Raw genomic sequence first — 20,354 nt, 5'->3', positions numbered from 1 at the left:
CATCAAGGAGTGTGATTACTGAGGCTCCACAGACCTGATCCTGATCCTGATCCTGATCCTGAACCTGAACCTGATCCTGAACCTGAACCTGATCCTGATCCTGATCCTGAACCTGAACCTGATCCTGAACCTGAACCTGATCCTGATCCTGATCCTGAACCTGAACCTGATCCTGATCCTGATCCTGATCCTGAACCTGATCCTGATCCTGAACCTGATTCTGAACCTGAACCTGAACCTGATCCTGAACCTGATCCTGAACCTGAACCTGAACCTGATCCTGATCCTGATCCTGATCCTGAACCTGATCCTGAACCTGATCCTGATACTGATTTTATTGACACATCAGAACCTGCGGGCAGCGTCTGCACAAATAAACTGAGGCTGAATAAAGACAAAGAGTTAAAACAGATCTGAGAACAGAAAACACAGCTGCAGTAACACGACCTGACCAGCAGGTGTCAGTCAGACACAGAGGAGGAGAGGAGGTTGATGGTTCATCAGAATCAGGTTCAGTCTTAATGAACTGATGCTGCACTCAGTACTTCTACTGATAGTACTGCTACCAGTGTTGGTACAATTACTACCTCTACTAATATTAGTACTACTTTTACTACTTCTGCCAGTACCAGAGGAAGTATTCAGATTCTTTACTTTAGTACTGTGTAAAAATCCTCCATTCAAAACTTTACTCTCTTTAAAGTAGAAAAGTATCAACATGTACTGTAGTATTAAAAGTAAAAGTACTCAGTGTAAAGGGTGCATCTTCTCAAAGTACTGCAGGATATTATCAGCTGTAACTGTAGTAAGTACATCAAAACTGTACTTAAATACAATACTTAGATAAATGTACTTTCTTCAGTACTGCTGCTGCAACTATTAGTAGTAGTGATAGTACTACGACTACTTCTAATACTGCCAGTATCAGTGCCACTACTTCCACTACAACTATTACTATTAGTAGTCATTGCATCACTACTACAACTACTCCTACTGCAAGTACTACAAGTACTGTATGTAATATAAAGAATATGAAGTAATATAATGAGTATTACTCTTAGTGTTAGTTACTGATGGTGGTACTACAGTACTACTACAAGTACTTTTACAACTACTGTAATAATATGTCCATACACAGTATAATAATAATAATAATAACAACAACAATAATAATAATTATTATTATTAGTTGGTAACAGCACGTGACTCTGCAGTCCTTCGGGTCTGACGTCACTCCCTCCCTCCCCCTCCTCCCCCTCCCTCCCCCTCCCTCCCCCGCTCCGTCTGCGCTCAGAGAATCCAACATGGAGCGAGGAGGAGATGAGGCTCGTCCGGGGCCATCCTCACCGACACCAGCGCACCATTTTCGGTCACCGCATTCCAGCCCGATCCGGCGGGGGAGGAGGTAGAGGAGGCGGAAGAAGAGGAGGAAGGAGAGGCGTAGGAGGAGGAGGAGGAGGAGGAGGGGATCGGATGCGCCTCTTCGGATGCGCTCCAGTAACTGAGGAGTGAGAGAAGGAGGAGGAGGAGGAGGAGGAGGAGGAGAGACGGTTATCCGAGAACACAGAACACACACCGGGATTAAAGAACCGAGCGGAGAGCGGGAGAGAACCGGAGCTGCCGCCGCGTCTGCCGCTGCCGCTTCTGCCGCTTCAGCCGCAGAAGGGCGAGGAAACATGAAGACACCGCACTGTGCAGCCGCGGCGGGAGTTTATTATTACCGGAGGTGAAACGGAAAAAAATGAGCGAGGACACGCGCCCAGACGAGTGAGTACCCCCCCCCCCCAATAATGATAACCATGATGCCGCCTCTGCTGTTGTTATGATCGGATGCGTATTGACGCGGCGCCGCTGAGGTTTGTGCATTGATTACATGGCTGCTGATATGTTGGGGGGGTGGGCATGTGCAGCCTCCTGCAGATGATACAGTGATACAGTCACAACAGAGGAGATGATTGGGGGGGGGGGGTCTCACTACACCCCTACATGTCGTTTATCCCTCCACCCGGTGTGGAGCAGCAGCTCCTGCCTCATCATGACCCTTTAAAATGAGGCTACTGCAGGTTGTGACTCATCATCACAGGGTTGCATATGTCTGCAGGTTCAGCCACAGGGTGATCACTGCTCCTCAGAGCGGTTCTGTAGAGGCCTGGAGAAGATCAGAGGCAGATTCTGGTTCTTCATGCTGCTGCTTCTTCAAGTCCACCGGCCTCTGACGGGACTTTAACGGTGTTTGACAGCAGCAGGAAACATGGAGAACTGGAAGCTTTAAGCACCAAGCTACACATTTTTACTTTACTTTTTATGCCATTAGCTGAATAAATAGTGCACATGGTTCAGTCCAGTGGACACAGCAACAAGTCCTCCAACCTACACTTGTTCCCACCCTCAGGTACGACCTGTAGAGTCCTGCAGGGGTGACATGTTTCTGTGGTCCAGTCCTGAAGTCAGCTTCAGCCTGGTTCCTCCACAAAAAGCCAGTGGGATTGTTTCATAGTGTTTTGGATTATTCCAGAAAATAAACTGTGAGCAGCTAAAGTTTCTGATCCTTCAGGTTTAGTTGATCAGATCATCTTCACAGATGAACACCACTGTTCTGATGTTTGAAGTAAGAAGCTAATGTTAGGCTATAAACCAACTACACCACGGTCACATGACGTCAACGTCTCCACCACTAAGCTTCCAACTGGTCATTTCATTTAGCTCTGAGCTCTTCTACAAAAGCCTTTCTTCTTAGAAAGTTAGTGAGAGTTTGAAAGAGCGTGAGTAGAAACACAACGAGGCTGTAAAGGTGGACTGGTGAGTAGATGGGTTTTCATGTTAACATCCCCGACAACCTCTGTAGTCTCATTTAGACACTCGTTAGCAACCGCCTTTTTTAAGACACGTAAAAGCTTCAAACATCAGGAGTGGGGGATTTACTGACCGATTTGCTAACCCACTTCCTGGTTTAAGGATCATTGCTGCAGCTCTCTATAAGCAGGCTTCATCATCATGGTCATCATCAGTCTCAGTTTGGTTAAGGACAGAAAAAGATGGTGGTTTGGGATAAAAGTGGTTGTAGATTAAAGAACAAAGACGACTGGGTCCAAACAGGAAGTGAACATCCGCTCTTTGCATTGCATCATCCCCTTTGTTCCCGTCATATTTACTACAGCCACTAGATGTCACTTAACAACAAAATGCAACTATGGGTCGTAATAAGCTGCTGAACAGGACGGTTTCGGTCCAAAGCTTCATATCAGATCAGAGTTGGACAAACCTTTAGCAGTAGCATGAGCGCTAGCTACAACTACGTAAGTTTTGAAAGAGGAAATTTCATCATTTCATCTTCCTCTTACAACTAAAACACAGAATTTATAAACAATAAAAACAGGGATGAAAATAGAGTCTGTGCTTACAGTGAAGACATTATATCTTGTGGTTAACGCCATTAGACTGACCCCATTTATAACTCCCTGCTGTGAATCTGCTGATTCCCTGTGTTTAGGTACCAGGGTCAGTATCAGGAGAGAAACCTGGTCCTGACCTCCCTCCACCTCCATGCTGGGAACTGTACTGGTCTGAAATCTGAGGAGGAGGAGGAGGAACAGCAGCCTGCAGGCTCCGATCACTGAGCAGGAATTTTCTTTTTCAGTTTCATTCTGAAATTGTTCAGACTCTGCTGCCCTCAGATAACTTCACATCAGCTTCAGGCCAATTCAGGGTTTTTCCATCTTTACTGTTTTAATGGTGGATGAGGAAAACAATCAGAGCAAAACGTGTTTCTTTGGAGACGGCAGACAAACTTTATATGTTCAGATTTAGACCTTTAAACCACAAAATTATTTCATCCACAAAAAGTTTCCTCATGGACTTGTTTTGAGTTTGAATGAACCGCTCAGAACCTGCTGCCTGTGAACGCACCCTCAGCTCTTGATGCCGAGCCTTCAGCAAATCAGATCCTTTGTCCGGGGCGGGGAGCGTGGGCAGCAGGTAACCTGAAGAAGCAGGTTTTTCTTTTGACTGCCTCATGCTGTGCACACCCCTGCAGGTAAACACATGACTCATGTGACTGCAGCCTGATAATAGGCTCAACTTGTGAAATGTTTACCTAAACTGCACCAGGCCACACAGGGAGGCAGGTAACAGGCTGTTCATCAGGCCAGGGGGGATTTCCACTGTTCCAATGTTTCTATAGCTTCAGTTTGATTTCACTGGAAATCTCTGTGTGTCAAGTTTTACAAGTGCAGAAACAAATTAACATCCGGTGAGAGAAGCCTGGTAAAATCTGTGGTCATCAGTCCAAACTGGAGGACACAGATCTAGGGCTGGGTACCGATACCTTGGTATCAAAGTCAAGGTATCAGTATCAAAAATTTTTGAACGATACCCAGCCTTACACAGATCTCACTATGAGAATCGTCCAGAGACAACCTGCAGCAAAAAGTTAGGTTCCAATTCTAACAATGTAATGCTACTACGACTCACGACGACAAACAACCAATCAGAATCTATGAAATCATGCACAGTAACTTGGTGGGTGCGACATGTTGTTGGTGCCGACAGACGACAGAAGACACCTCCCTTTATTTCTATCGTACTGCTACGATTCACCACATGTTCATCTGACGGCCTCAAACTGACACTTTACTCACAAGCAACTTATTGCTTTAAGCTACGCCTGTGATTCAACTGTCCATTTATTCCTACAGGAAATATGTTAAAAAATTCTCCTGTCTGCCACAGGAAATTAGCATAACAACCAATAACTAATAGCTAACTTTTCAACGCCATGTTTAGCTGACATTGGTAGCATGCTAGCTGTGAACTGGCTCCACACCTGACAGACTAATCTCCTTACACTCCATAAAACTGGACTGACAAAAACAGACAAAATTAGCGTCTTTCCTGTGGCTGCGGTGGCGTTGTAGTTTTAGAAATGGACGATCTCATCAGCCATTGAACAGACTGATATGAAAACTGGATGAATCCTGATAACTGACATTTAATGTGTTCAATATTTTGGATTATGACCAAACACTTGCAGAACTAGTAACATTCCCCTCACCCCCCCAAACAGATCAGTTTCAGGGGGAGGTGCAGATCTGATTCCTGGTCAGTGGTTTTTATTATTTTGGGAGAAGGACCCCTGGTTTTCATTGGACTGAGAGGGACTGAAGTGTTTTTGTGGGGGTGTTTTCTATTGATCAGGCAAACTGATGCCCCCAAACCAGCCAACAGAGAGCTGTCGATAATGCCAGTGGGGTGGGGGGGTGAACATGACATTGAGGAAAGGTCAGCTGTGTCCCTGATACTCCCGCCCCACCCACACAGGACGGCATCGACTTTCTATCAGAGCTGACCTCCATCTGAGCGGCTAGTGCTCGGTGACGACTCTGGTGGTTGTAACCTAAGTTTAGGGAAAGTATCGTCATCAGAGCTGATCGTTTATCTTCTCTCAAATGTGATTAAAACAAATAAAATGAATTATTAACACTCCAGTTTTACATATCACAAGTTTTGTCCCTTGTAATTCAATCTGACAATATGAGATTATTTTTCTCCAAAGATAAGGTGCAAGGTTCAACTTAACCTTCGTTACTGTAGCTGCTTCATAAACTGACCTGATGAGCCACTACACAGCCTCCAAATCCAGGAAAACCTGATCCTCCAACAACAATAGAAAACTGAGACGTTTAACTGATTTCAACTATTCATGATCTGCCAGGTGAGAACTTTAGATCCAGACGTCTGACAACTAAAATCCTTCATCTGGTTAAAAACCACCAAGATTTAAAGTCTATCTTAAAAATGAGGCTTAAAACTGGAAACGTTATCTTGATTAGAACGACAGATTTCATTTGGGATAATGTGAGAACACAAAAAACCAAAAACTTTCTGTTTATCCTGGTCTTAACAAAGGCTTTGGGATTTTTATGACCTACGACTCATCTCACTGAGACACTGAGAATTAATCACCATCCACTGATCACTGTGTCATCAAACTGCTCCACCACTAACAGCAGGAGATAAAGTTTAGTTTGGTGTCGCGGTCGGTGACTGACCGACAACGTGACAGGACTAATGGAAGATGGATTTCCTTTAGGTTTGACTGGACGACTCTCACGTTTCACACATCCGAAACATAAAAACTGAGCTGAAGGTCAGAGAGGCCGTCTGCTGCTGCTGTTTTGTTGTTGTTTCGGTCGACTTGGTGAAGAGTACAGTGGGCATCTGTGTGATGGGCGAGCGAGGGAGGGAAGTCATTGAGACGTTTGGCAGCGAGCGAGTTGAACTGCAGCTGCTGCTGCTCTCGGCTGATCCAGACGTCCGAGAAACGACGTTTTCCACGCTGACGGTGATGATGTCAGGAGCTCGGATCGACTATTAATCTGTGTGTGTTCCTGTGGGAGCTTCATGTGCAGTTGTGCACTGTGTGTGTGTGTGTGTGTGTGTTTGTCTTTCATGATGGTGGAGAAAACAAACCACCAGAGGCTACTATCTGCATCTCTGGTCAGCTCTCACAGATGTCTGTGTTGTTAAAGTGCTCTAAGCAGCCATTTCATTACCTCGTCCTCTGTGGACGGGGTCTGTTTGAGGCCAGGGAGGTCCAACCAGTGTTTCATGGGTCAAAGTGGGGCCTCACTGTGTAGATATGTGCAGCAAGGAATTTTTTTTAGCGACTTAGGAACCTTAGCTGCATTTTCACGCAAGGACCCAGGGATTAAATTTAGTCTCTGGTCCCTGAAACGTCTCTGCTCTGGGGGAAGTCCTGTCTGATGGTTCAGGACCGGCCCAGCTGCACAGCACTGGAATCAATGTTAGAAAGAGATTAGGAAAACCTGTGTTGTTTCCTTTTTAATTCCTCGTTGGTCTAATTTACATTATCTTCAACTGTTTCCAGTTTAGCTCGTGTCTCTAGTTTACTTTGGTTAAGAAGCAGGGTCCATCAGAGCAGGGACCCTCTGAGGTCTGAGCCATCAGACGACCAGGACTGAACCTGAACCTTCCAGGCAGCTGCTAGTTTCACTTCAAATTTTTTGTTTGTATGAAAACTGCTGCAAATAAATACTCCACCAGAGTCAGGATTAAATTGTCCTGCTGCTTTTTGGTCAGCTTCTCTGAGTGGTCGTCGCTCTGTCAGAATGATTTTGTGCAAACTGTTTCTATTACGTTATAAGGGAGTGCGACTGTTTTCCTGCTCTGATACTCTCAGCTCAGGTGTCAGGTATTTGCAGAGTTCTGACCACCACAGGTAAAGAGGAAGTAAAGTTGTAACAGAGTTTGTAATTCGTGTCGCCCTTTCCGAGTTGGGTGGAAGTTCTCACGTCGCTTGCTTAATGGTCCTCTGATTGGCAGCAGCCACAACTGGGTGTTTTTCTTCCTCGTCCAGGTGGAAACTTGTGGTTTATCATGTTTGTTGCGTTTCCAACATACTTTAGTTTGATAACTTGCAGACAGTTCATGCAGAGGGTGCTGGTCAGATTTCTTGCTCAGTCATTTTGCGTCTCTGTTATGTAAATACCTGAGACTGTCCAAGTGCTGCACTATGTTAGCATTACATTATCAATTAACATTTAGGAAACTGATTTGTGACAGTTCTGAATCATTTCAGAATCGTCCACGTCCACTTTACAATGCATCTGAGAATCTGCTTTGTCCCACCCCGAACACACACCCATACACAATGCAGCGATATAGATATGATTTCTACCTGGTCAGTGTTTCAGAGCGGCGTGGCAGTTGGTTGGATTTTCCTGTGATGTACTTATGAGCAGCTTGGTGTGTAGGGAAACTTGGACATCTGAATAACTGAGTCAGCTGCTGAAAACTGTTGATTTATGGTGAAAAGACGTCGGGTCAGCTCGGGTCATGACTCAGGACTTATCACAGTTTGTTTCTTATCAGTGAAGCAGCAGATTGTGTTTCAGCTCCCATCACAAACACAAACACACATCTACGACTTTATCCCCTGAGGAATGACTGAAGTTAAAGTGGGGTTAAATTATTTTGGCGATGAAAAGTTCAAAAGAGTTCACCTTGGCAGGCAGGAACAGGTGAAGTCAGGGCGTGGGCAGTGGTCGGTGAGAAGCAGCCAGGAAAACCAGACAAAAGGCAAAATAAATTAAAAAAAACAGGCAGGTAGAAACAGGTATGAATGCTGGAATAATAAACACTCTGGCAGGTAATGAGTGGAAATGAGCCGATAAAAACAGGAGCTGATTAGAGGACTGGGAACAGGTGAGTAGTTGGATGAAAGGCGGGAAGGGCCGGGGGGTTACTGCAGGTCAGGAGGGAATGGCAGGGTCTGAAGGGACAGGAGAACTGGTGATGAGGCAAAGATCACGAGGACTCATTTCCTTGAATCCTAATCGCAGCTCTGTGGTTCTGATCTGAGACCGTTAGTCAGACACTTTCCGGTCTCAGTGTGATGCAGCGCTGATGGAGAAACAAGCTGGTGTCTAATGGACAGAGAGTTACAGTAAACCGGCAGAGACTGACGCTGACTGGACTTAAAGCAAACTGATGATTTATTTATTTATCGTCCTGTCCATCTGATTACTAAAGGAACTGAAGCATTTTACTTCTCTGTCTCATTTTGGAGCTATGTGCTACAACAGGGTCAGACTCTGAACTTCTGTCAGAATCAGGTTTAGCTGTTCACCACGAAGGTTTGATGATGATTGATGATGATTCTTGTTTAAAGTTGGCATCTTGGTCACAGCACACTGATGAAATCCTGCCGGGCTGCTGACAGCGTCATCAGTTAGTTTTAACTCGCCGTACACAGTCATTTCCACTTTAGCTGTGCACATTCCTGTGATGGGCATGAAGCTCTGGACCTGAGAGTATCTGAGCGACCAACAGAACCGAGTCGCTCCGTCATGTCTCTACCTCCATCACAGTTTGTTCATTTTAAGACCCAGTTGTAAAGTTTACAGCCTGACACTGTTGCTCCTGCAGCGCTGTGTGAACTGTGACAATAAAACCACGACTGAACAAAGGAATGTACAGAACCTCCACTACTACTGTGAATACTACTACTGCTACTACGAGCAAACTTTCATAATTCCAGTCACATTTGCAACAACCTAGCAACCACTTAACGACAATCTAGTAACTGCGTAACAACAGCTTAGCGATGGTCAATTCTCTAGCAGACGTCCTGGTAACCAACTGACACCAGGTCACACATGTTAATAGCAAAACATTATGTGTTGTCTTTATAAAAACATGTTGTTTTCTAGTTGCAGTTTTCGTACACTGCACTTACAGAGCATGAGAGGGTGAAGTGTTAAACAGTTTCAACACAGGTTGTTGCTGATGATTGGTTTTAAATTGCGTTTGTGTTTTTCATTCTCAACTGTCCTGATACAGAAAATACTGTAGATATATCAGGTGTCCTGATACACAGGACTTAAAATATCAGGAAATGTTTTCATTAGAGATGCTGGAAACTGGTTTTTCTAAACTTTATGTTTATTTATTTTAGTTTTGTGTCGTCTTTTATTACAAGTCCTCCAGGACACAGACCTGTTTTACAGACACAATGTGAACTGGACTTTTAGTTTGTTCTAATGATGAGAGGCAGAAACGTGAGGAGATGGAGTCCACACCTGCAGGGTGGAGGTGGGCGGAGCTTTATAAACCTTTGACACAGACACCTGATAAGAGCAGTTCTCCCACTGACATTCAACCTACATTTTCTAACCTGGAAAGACCTGACGTTATATAACACACACACACACAGACACACACACAGACAGCTGTATTACCTGGGACAGGATGACAGGAACATGTCCTCAGTGTGTCCATGATACATGTTGTGTTGTTTTGAGCTGAAAAGATGAAAAGATAAATTGATCAGTTGTTCAACAAATTAAAAGAAACAACTTGTTAATCAATAAATCAGAAAAACACTCATTGGTTCTTCCAGTTTTACCTGACCTCAAAACTACAATGCTGCGTTCCAGTTTGAACCTGAACATCTCCTGAAGTCAGAGCAACCCCACCAACCCCGACATCAGAATCCAAGATGGCTGCTCCTCATCAGCAGCAGTGAACTCTCTGCTAATGTTCCTGTTTATAGCAGCTCAGTCTCATTAGTTTCACATGAAGTCAGTCAGACACAGAGAACTGTTCAGGTTTATCTGTGGACATGTTGCTACGCTGTTTGTAAAGCGATGTTAGCAACTGTTGCTAACAACAGCTAGTCTGAGATACGATGGGTTATCATCATGGGTTAATGTTCCAGGTTTGAAATGTTTGTGTTAAACTCTAATGTGAACAGGTCAGGTGTTTTTCTGACTTCTCAGCTGAAATGAAACGCAGCCTGATTATCCTCAAATGTTTTGGTCTGTAGTTGATCTCGGTCTGATCCAATGTGTCGGACCAGAACCGCTGATCTTAAATAATCTGAACCACAAAGCAGCTGTTCTCACATCATCAGTCATTTCATACATGAAGGTGTCTGTTGGCAAATGGAGGATCTCTCATTTTGGAATCAAACTCCACAATATAGTCCCTCCTGTGTGTGTGTGTGTGTGTGTGTGTCACTGCACGCTGCCGGCAAATGCAGTGATGACTCATGCCACACACACACACACACACACACTGTGTGATTCAGCCTGCCTGTCAAACAGATGGTGCTTGTGTGTGTGTGTGTGTGTGTGTGTGTGTGTGTGTGTGTGTTTCCCGCCTCTCTCCGGGCCGTTAGGATGTGGCGTCGCGCAGCAGCACAGCTCGACAACCTGTCGTCAACGGAGACCGTCACGTTACGTGGAAACAGGATGTACAGGAGATGTGTGTGTGTGTGTGTGTGTGTGTGGGGGGGGGGGTGATCACAGTTGAGTGACGCTGCATTCACTGGCACTCGGTAAAGGGAGCGCTGAGTCTGTCCAATCAAAAACGAGCCCATCGGTCGTCTGAGCAGCAGATAATTACGACCTACAATTACGTTTTGTTATGAAGCGCCATCGCACCTGAGGGAAGGAAGAAGCGTCCTGTATGGATGTTTACAATGGAGGACTTGTTGATGTAGGTTTAAAGTATCTTCATATTTCTGACAGATATTTCAGATGTCTGTGGTCTCCATCTGTCCATCTGTGATGTTACAGAGACTTACAGACGCCTGTAGCAGCTTTTCTCTCTTAATGTAGTGAGTTGTTGACCTGTCTCCTCTGAGGCGGCGGCCATTTTCCTCACCATGAGATTCCTTTTGTTAGTGGGTCACACGGGGACAAGGATGAGACCTGATGAACCTCTGAGAGTCAGGAGCTGGAAACACAATCACAGCCTCTGAGCTTTGATCATCTCGTTAGCTCAGGATTAAAATTCAATAAATCGTTCAGCACTAGAAATGAACGAATCAGATTTTGGTGGTCACTGTGACTGCACGCTTTAGGCCATAACTCAGGGTAGTTAAGCGTAACTGGACCGGATGGTAGAGGTGGTTCTAGTTAAACAAGCTTCACTGCTGTTTCAGTTTTCTCCAGCAGAAAGTCTGACACCTTCTAACTGCTGCTCTGTCCTCTCTCTGCTCCACTGCAGTGACAGCTACATTGTGCGCGTCAAAGCGGTGGTGATGACCAGAGACGATTCGAGCGGCGGCTGGTTGGCTCAGGACGGCTGCCTGAGCAGAGTGGGCGTGTGCAGGCTGCTGCCGACCGAACTGCTGGGACGCAACACTTTCCTCATCCACGGAGAACGACTCAAAGACAAACAGGTCGGTCCAACAACAACCAGAGTGAATGAAGAGATGTTTTACTGTGAATTGTTCTGGATCTGAATTATAGAAACGTGTTTGTGTTGTTAAACTGAGTCTAAAGGTTCCGCTGTAATGACCAGAGAACATATATCTCTGTGCTGATCATACTGAGTCCAGGTTCACACAGTCTGTCTGTGGTCCAGGTCCAGGGACAGATGGCGGTTCAGGTTGTGTCTGAGGTCACTGTCAGCATTTTCAGAATTAAACCAGACCAGAGCCACAGGAGTCGTCACAGAGCCAGAACCCAGTTTAATAAAGCTGGCGATAGATCTTGTTTCTTGACGAGCAGACTTTGAGTCGTCAGCATTAACGATCTCTGAGTTCGTCTCTTGTTGATCTGATTCTGAACCTTTTTCCAGGTGATTCTGGAGTGTTTTCTAAAGAAGGATCTGGTCTACACGAAGGCCACTCCAACCTTCCACCACTGGAAGGTGGACAACAAAAAGTGCGGTCTGACCTTCCAGAGCCCGGCTGACGCCCGAGCTTTCGACCGTGGGGTGAGGAAGGCCCTGGAGGACCTGACAGAAGGTACAAAAAAAACTGTATCTGAAACATCACAGCAACAAAAACCGCCTCAGCGGTCATCAAACTGATCCTGGTTCCTGATTCTGGTTCTGATCGTGTCTCTGTCTCCAGGTTCGACCACGTCTTCGTCAACGCTGCAGAACGAAGCAGAGCTCGGAGATGATGACGTTTTCACAGTGAGTCCAGGATCCTCTCCTGTTGATGTTTCAGTGACTCGTCGTTCCCTCGTGTGATTATGGACCGTTTCATTTAGTCGGAGCAGGTTTTATTTTAGGTCCAGACGGGAGATGACCTGATAGGACCAGAGTCTGTGTGTGTGTGTGTGTGTGTGTGTGTGTGTTGGGTGGGGGGTCGGGGGGGTATTAAACAGGAAGAACAAAGGATGGGAGGGGTCGAGTATCCTGTGGCGTGTATGACCAGACACATGTCGCCGTCCTGTTTGGGTTTGGTTTGTTGTCGTCGCAGTGATGGATTCAAGATAAAACCTGGTTTCTGTAATCTGGGATTAGATAAACCTGAGTTCTGATGATTTCTCTGCCACACAGATTTTTTACAGTATTTCAGATTGTTAGAGGAGCAACTGTGACGAGATTTAAAAGAAGATTTAAATTGTGATTTCTTTAAAACAAATCCACAGTCCGACTAAAACTGAAACACAAAGTGTCCTGTAGAAGTTTAAAACTGTTGTGGAGACTGAGCTGCAGCAGTAAAAGTAACAATAACACAAAGTAAAATACTCCATTACAAGTCAATGTCCTGCATTCAAAATCCTATTTAATAAAATTACAGACGTATTATCAAGTAAAAGTAGTTGCAGTATAAAAGTACTTCATGTAGTTAGTCTGACAGTAAAGTACTTCATGTAGTTACAGTAGGACAGTAAAGTACTTCATTGTAACTGTCTTCTGTGACTGATCTCTGATCAGATCATTGATCGTGACTCATTGATCCTTCAGCAGCAGGTTACTGTAGCTGCTGCAGGTGGAGCTGGTTTAACTACGACAGATACAGTCAGAGAGTTCAGTCCACTGGTTCCCAACCTGGGGGTCAGGGCCCTCTAAAAGGTCACCAGGTAAGAGACTGACTCACTGATCTGGGCTCAGAACCTTTTTGTTTGGAGCCAGAAAGATTTGGAAGAACATGAATCAGTGTCTTTTATACAAGTTTATGAACTTCTGTTTTCCACTTTAAATCTCAGTCTTTAAAGTCACTGGTACCTACAGAAGTAGCAGGAAATGGAAATACTCGAGTAAAGTACCTCAGTATTGTATTGTAAGTTGAGTAAATGTCTCTCTGCAGTAGAAACGACTCAAACAGACTGTAGAGAACAGAAAGAATCTCTTCTGTCTCCTCCACCTCCGTCCTCAGTCTGACGGCAGCTCCAGGTTCAGCTCTCTCTCAGTTTTTCCATCTTCAAAGAGAAGGGTGTATCGTTTCCACAGGATGTCCAGCGCTGCAGGGGAGAGTGGGACCTGTCAGTAATCTGTCACTGAGCCGCCTGTTTACATAGCTGGCATCAGTTAGAGGAGAGCGAGGCCGACCGAGGGGGACGTGTCTGCAGGTCTGAAGTCCGGCTCCCACAGGAAGACGACCAATCTTTTCAGGAAAGCAATTCTTGGAAGGAGCTCGACTCGGAGGCGCTGAGGACAATGAGGATGTAGATCAACAACAACTGTGAGGAGTAAATCAAACCCTCGCCGCCATGATGCAGAGTTTCCTCTGGACACTGCTCAATAGCTCAGGAAAGGAGGGGACGTGATGCAGGGTTTGTACAGAGTGACTCTTCACCCTCGGACGCTTCTTCTTCTTCTGCATCATTTTAACATTTACTGCATCACCTGAGACAGATGCAACTTTAGTTAAACTGTGGTAGAATCAGTTCATATTGAAGTTCTCTTCGCAGACAGAGGCAAAGCAGAACTACAGAAGAGTAGAATCCAGAATATCAGATGACAGTCTTTCCCTGTGTTTGCACCACGCAGCAGAAATGAACCCAGAAATGTGAGAGGTCTGAGGATTGGGTTTTTCAGGTTCTGTAGAAACTTCAGCTGCTCAGTTTTCTGCTGTGTTCGTCTTGTGCGATCTGAGCGAGCTCACAATAACTCCAAGCCCCACATGAAAGTGATGGTGGCCCGTGTCGACTCTGAGGATGATGCAACCCACCGCCGCCACGCTCTCAGGGCCGCAGGCAGCGAGGCCCGGGCTGGGATTCATTTAACACAGACCCTATAAAAACACAGACTTCTGAGGTTTCTGCCACGCTGCTGCTGCTCCTCGGGCCTTTTAGTTTTTATTTTACGTCTCGTTCTCATCTAATCGCACACAGACGTCTGGTGGAGCATCAGAACACATTGAAGTGAAGCTCAGGTGGATCCAGAAAGGAACCAGGATCTGACAGAATCTGGTTTACTGTCACTGAACTGATGAAGACTTTTGATTTGGACAAAGTCATGAGGTGGAGTTTGTAACTGATTTTCATTTTAGTTAAAAAGAAAAGGTTTTTTAAAGCCTGTGAAAGGTTTTGTAGGTTTGAGGATGAAACTTCAGCAGGTGAATTTCAGTAACCTCACATTTTATTTTTTGTTCATTTTAATAGAACGAATAAAGGTTCAGGTTCTGGATATTTGTCACATTGTTTGACAGGACAAACAGGACAGACTGAAATCAGTCCTAAGGAAAAAGGTAGAGAAGTCAAACGTTAATAAAACTCCTTCTTTAAGATGAAACCAGTGTTTTTTAACTGGCTCGTAACCTCTGTTATTGAAGCAGTGTTTGGTTCTGGTTACTTGGTGTCTTTGCTGGTGTAGATTCCTCCACGAGCGCAGTTTTACCAGCAGGACTGTCGTCTTCACTCCACCCTGCAGCTCCTCCTCTCCTGGTCTTGGCTTGATTTGCTGATTGAAAACACCTGCAGTGACATCACAGACTAGGGGCGTGGCCTGAGGTTTCCTGTCCTGCGTGCTTCTTTAACCTTTAACCTCTCTGCAGGTCGTGTGTTCCTGTGAACCTGTGTTCACCTCTTCTCTCTCCTCTTCCTCTCCAGACCGCCACCGACAGCTCGTCCAACTCGTCTCAGAAGAGAGAGCCGGCGATGCACGCCCTGGCCCCGCCCAACTTCTGCGAGCCCCGCCGGCACCACTGCATCCTGGGACATTTCTATGAGCAGCACCGGCCCTCCGACCACTACTTCCTGGACCAGGTGAGTAGAGTCAGGTGGGACCGATGGGGGCTGACGTGATACAAGGTTCAGATTGAACCGTGACCCCAGGGACTACGGGTAACCTGGATCATCACTGTACTGCATGAGGTGCAGATGGAGGACCGACTTCTTGACCAGTCTTCGTGTCTCTTGGTGTCTCTGCAGGCGGTGCACATGTTTCCTCGTCACGTCAGCTTCCAGGTGGAGGAGGAAGAGATCGTACGCATCAACCCTCGCGAGCGCACCTGGCTCACCGGCTACGAGGATTACCGCCACGCCAACTCCACGCGAGACAAACTCACACAGCCCGACAACCCCGACGCCTATGTTCACTTCACCAAGAGCGAGCTGCCCAAACACGACTACTCCTACCCGTACCCGCTGAGCTGCGACGTGCAGCAGGTCTGCGACGGTAAATCAGGCTGCATGGAGCTGGGTGGAGGCCACAGAGCGGTGGTGACGGTGCAACCGCAGGCTCTGCAGCCCAAAGGCAAACGGAAGAAGGAGGACGGCGAGCGCTCGCGCTGCGTTTACTGTCAGGATATGTTCAACCACGAGGACAATGGGCGGGGCCGGTGTCAGGAGGCGCCCGACCCCATCCAGACCTGCATCCGGCGGGTCAGCTTCATGTGGTGCGCAGACAGCCTGTTGTACCACTGCATGTCAGACCCGGAGGGGGACTACTCGGACCCGTGCTCCTGCGACACCAGCGACGAGCGCTTCTGCCTGCGCTGGGCAGCGCTAGTGGGGCTGTCGCTGCTGGCGCCGTGCATGTGCTGCTACGCCCCCCTCAGGGCGTGTTACCGCTGCGGCGTGGCCTGCCGCTGCTGCGGTGGGAAACACAAAGCTGTGGGCTGAGGTGTCCCAGGCCACGTCCCCCTCACACGGACTGCAAAGACTCATGGGAGGAGGTCACGTTTTACGTTGTTTTTTGTTTTTTTGTCGTCGTCGTTTGTCTCGTCTCCGATTTCCAGACGGAGGAACTGGAACTCGTTTTGTTTTTTTGTGATGTTGGGGATTAAACAGCCTCCAACTCCCACAAAGACTTAACAAAGAATATTCATTTATATATAAGATTATATATATATATATATATATATAAATATATATATAAAAACAGGTACTTTATATTTTTACACTCGTGTTTTAAAGGCTTGAACGTGTCATTTCTCAGCGTTGTGTGAGGTCAGTGTGAATGTTGTCGTGTTTGCAGAGAGAACGACACGTTACAAAACATTTCAGACCGAACACGTTTCAGGACGACGTCATTTCAGAAAGAAAAAAATCTAATGTGGAGGATTCATGTCAGTTGTTAAGAAATTAATCTTCCTGAGTGTTGATCAGTCTCAGTCTGTGGATGTTTTGCATCGTGTCGGCTGCTCTGCTTCGCCCCCCCCCCCAACAGATAAACCAGTTAAATGGCAGAACCCAGTCCTGAATTTTCCAGAGAGGAAAACAAAAGTCCAACAGCACTGTATCTGTACCTGTACCTCATCCTCCTGCTGTCTGTTACTGCTCCATCTTCACTGGTTTGTGGTTTGGACATTTGTCTGACGAGAAGAACAAAACCTGTAGATACTGAAGCTGTGTGTGTGTGTGTGTGTGTGTGTGTGTGTGTGTGTGTGTGTGTGTGTGTGTTGATAAGACAGGTTGAGGCTGTCAAAGGGCTGGACAACAGGAACAGAGGAAACTTCAGAAATAGATATGTGAACAGTTAAAAGTGATTCTCACTGTCCTCAGATACTAACTCGTAGTTTTAGGTCATTAAAGTGATGAATTTAAAGAAAATGTAGTGACGTCTCTCTGAGGCCCAGTCTGTGTCTGCAGGGAACATATGTTTATGAAATGTGCACAAAGTCTTAAAATGCAGATAAAGTTTGTTGAGAAAACCTTTTGAAGCAGGTGGAGGAGCTGCAGCCGTGGAGTTCATCACGATGAAAACCTGCAAGTTAACAGAGAGGATCATGGGTAACATACATGACTGGGCTGTGTTTGAGTTCAACAAACATGCATGTTAACACTTTGTGCTCATGAGATCCTCCCACAGCTCAAACTGGTGAATAATCTGCAGCAGGTCTGAGAAACCTCGGTGAAGCTGAAGGTTTTAGAAAGTCCTGGTCCTGAGGTCAGGTGTTGGACTTTATCACAGCTCTGAGATCAGGGTGTCTCAACGTGGACAGCGGTCAGGCAGCCATGTTGCTAATGCTAATGTTAACAGCCAGAAACAGAGGTCTGAGGAGACATGAGGTCCAGGTCTGCTGCAGGTCTCAGCCTCGGGTCTTAGATCAACAAGAAACACTGACGGAGGAAGAGACGGGAAACTCTCTCTCTCTCTCTCTCTCTCCCCATGATCTCTTGTCGTTCATAGATTCTCTCCTTTATTTTTCTCAGTGGTGAAGGAAGTGGCAGCGTCACCTCAGCTGTTAAAGGAAAGTGCCTGAAGTCTCCTCTTCACCATCAGTCCTCCTCTTCATCATGAATCCTCCTCTTCATCACATCCTGACATCCATTTCAGAAAAATAACTGTGTAAACAAAAAAAAAAACTCAAGGGTTGAAATCATCAGTTTGTCTTTTTATATATATTTCACATTTTTACTGATGTAAAAATCTCCATATATATATATAGTCTATATGTGTGTGTGTATAGACTATATATACACAGACGTACATGTATCAGGTGATGTACATTTTCAGTTCTATTTTTTTATTGTTTCTAATATGATGGACATAAAAAAGAGACAATGAGACGTGTAGAAATACAAATACATCATCTGGAAACTACAGAGACAACTACACTCTGTGTGTGTGTGTGTGTGTGTGTGTGTGTGTGTGTGTGTGTGTGTGTGTGTGTGTGTGTCATTAATTAAACACATTAACACTTTTTCAGATTAACTGACACCAGATTCTGGTTTTAACATCCGGTGATGTTTGACAGAGTTTCAGGTCACTGAGACTCGTCTGATTTTACCTCCTGGTCTCAGCTCGTCTCTGAGTCACAGACTTTGCTCAAACGTTCATTTGGACTTGAGGGTGAAGTCATTAGATGTTGGTGGTCAGAGGTCAAAGGTCAGACAGAACATGTCTTTATAAGAATTAACTGGACTGATACACCCATGACTCTAATCTGGAGACCATTTTGTGGGTTTTCAGACATTTTAACTAAACAAACATTTAGATCTTCAGATCAAGAAGTTCTGAGGTTTTAAGACATTTGGAGGATTTTGGGAAACAAATCCCAGAATCAACTGAAGTTTTAACCTTTGGATCATCAGTTAGAATTACACTGAGACTTGTGTTATGACGACAACAACATATTAACACTGATACACCTCTTTACAGGACTCGAACTCCATGAACATGTGAAGTTAGACAGTCTGACCTGATGCTTTAACATCAACTTAAATTTGAATTCTGAACAAACACAAACTTCATAAACAGCTCAGTTACAGGGTTTTACCTCCTGGGTGTATCTGGTTCCTGACTGCAGGTCTGGAGCCTGCAGGTCTGGAGTCTGCAGGCCCACCTCACTGAGTCTGAACAATTGACAAGAATGAAGAGATGACGTTGAAGAAAAGGAACAAATGTTGCTTTGACAATAATTTCTAAATCCACGATGTCCAGTGAGATTCAGAGTTGTGTGTTTGACCTGCAGTCAGGTTTACACCTGAATCATCAGATAACACCTGAGTGAAGTCCAGTTTCCCTCCATGAAAAACAGGGGGAGCTGATGCTCCGAGGACGAAGAAGAGAATCAAACGTTTGTGTTTGATTCCTGTGTTAATGTGAAGAAAGCTCAGGTCTGATGTTTCCTCTCTTCATGGACGTCGGTGTTTTTTTATGCACAAACTGAAAATGTAAATTTAAACAGGTGAATCCAAGAGGACAACGTCTACACTGTCCTGAGGGTGGTGCTAGAGGAAAGGTCGTCAGGTTAAAAGAGATCTGGGCGTAAAGCTGAAATCTGATGTTGTCTGTTGTCATGTGTGTGCTCTCAGAGAAACTAATTCAGCAGAAAGACAGCAGCTGAACTGCAACAGGACTGTTCATAGGTCCAGTGTCCAGACTAAACCACGTCACCAAGAACAACGACTCAGAGACCTGGTTTTCTGTGTGTGTTTGTGAGGACTCTGTCGGGCGGGGACTCTGGTCTGGGTCTGATTTACCGAGGCCCCAGTGAGTCTGCCTGACTGGCTTTGTTTACTGTGATGAAATCTGGAACAAATGTGACTCTGATAGACCACCAGACCCTCCACCCCTCCCATCCTGCTGTGTGTGTGGTGTTTCCTGGTCTGACGTGTCCTCACCAGCCATCAGCAGCTTCTGGACTGACTGAGATTAACATTATTTTTTGGTTTGTTTGTTCTTGTTTATTAATCCTGAGGGAAATCTCTGTGTTCACCAGCTGCTCTCTGACTGTCTGTAGTGAACAGCGGCTTTTCAAAGCTGTCGGATCTCTAGCTGGTGGTTTCTTTTTTGGTCAGAATGAAGTTTTGTAGAAAGTAGTTTTAAACTCCATGTTTTGGCGAGGACGAGAACAGATACGGAGCCTGGATTTTACATTTTAGTATTGAAAATAAAAACCTGAACAAAACTAGAATCATCTCCTCATGGTCAAACGTCTCCACCAACCAGTCCAGTTACTGTTAATTAGCCTGTTCTGACCTCAGTTCACCTCTGAGTCTAGGTTCCCTCAAGGAGTTAATAAGATGCTGCATTTGCAAAGCTACAAATGTGTTTTGAAGTAACAGTGACTTTGACCTTTGACCACCAAATTCTACTCAGTTCATCCTTGAGTCCAGGTGAATGTTTGTGACAGACGACCTGAAAACAAAACACAGGTGTGGAGGATTAAAGAGGAAACACTCACCTTGACACACCTG

The 20,354-nt window shown here is 45.4% G+C and overlaps 2 protein-coding genes across 3 annotated transcripts in view; both read left to right on the top strand.

Annotated features, from left to right (window-relative positions):
* The window catches only part of LOC108882294 (E3 ubiquitin-protein ligase TRIM21), a 162,954-nt gene that overhangs the window by 128,914 nt on the left and 13,686 nt on the right, over positions 1-20,354 (top strand). The window lies entirely within an intron of this gene.
* spred2a (sprouty related EVH1 domain containing 2a) lies at positions 1,289-20,283 on the top strand. 2 transcript variants are annotated; one of them, XM_018674738.2, is made up of 6 exons: positions 1,289-1,767; positions 11,533-11,707; positions 12,109-12,277; positions 12,386-12,450; positions 15,318-15,473; positions 15,639-20,283. In XM_018674738.2, the coding sequence occupies exons 1-6, from the start codon at positions 1,742-1,744 to the stop codon at positions 16,329-16,331; spliced, it is 1,284 nt and encodes a 427-aa protein (XP_018530254.1). In that variant the 5' UTR covers positions 1,289-1,741; the 3' UTR covers positions 16,332-20,283. The 2 variants fall into 2 exon arrangements, with proteins under 2 accessions (XP_018530254.1, XP_018530255.1); XM_018674739.2 differs by lacking the exon at positions 1,289-1,767 and adding an exon at positions 10,979-11,019.

This window comes from Lates calcarifer, linkage group LG5 (assembly GCF_001640805.2).
Source record: "Lates calcarifer isolate ASB-BC8 linkage group LG5, TLL_Latcal_v3, whole genome shotgun sequence".
NCBI lineage: Eukaryota > Metazoa > Chordata > Actinopteri > Centropomidae > Lates > Lates calcarifer.
This window is presented reverse-complemented; position numbering and strand designations above follow the sequence as displayed.

Coding starts and splice junctions, on each gene's coding strand:
- spred2a (XM_018674738.2), top strand. CDS start 1,742: ATGAGCGAGGACACGCGCCCAGACGA. Junction 1,768..11,532: donor GAGGACACGCGCCCAGACGA/GTGAGTACCCCC, acceptor GCTCCACTGCAG/TGACAGCTACATTGTGCGCG. Junction 11,708..12,108: donor AACGACTCAAAGACAAACAG/GTCGGTCCAACA, acceptor ACCTTTTTCCAG/GTGATTCTGGAGTGTTTTCT.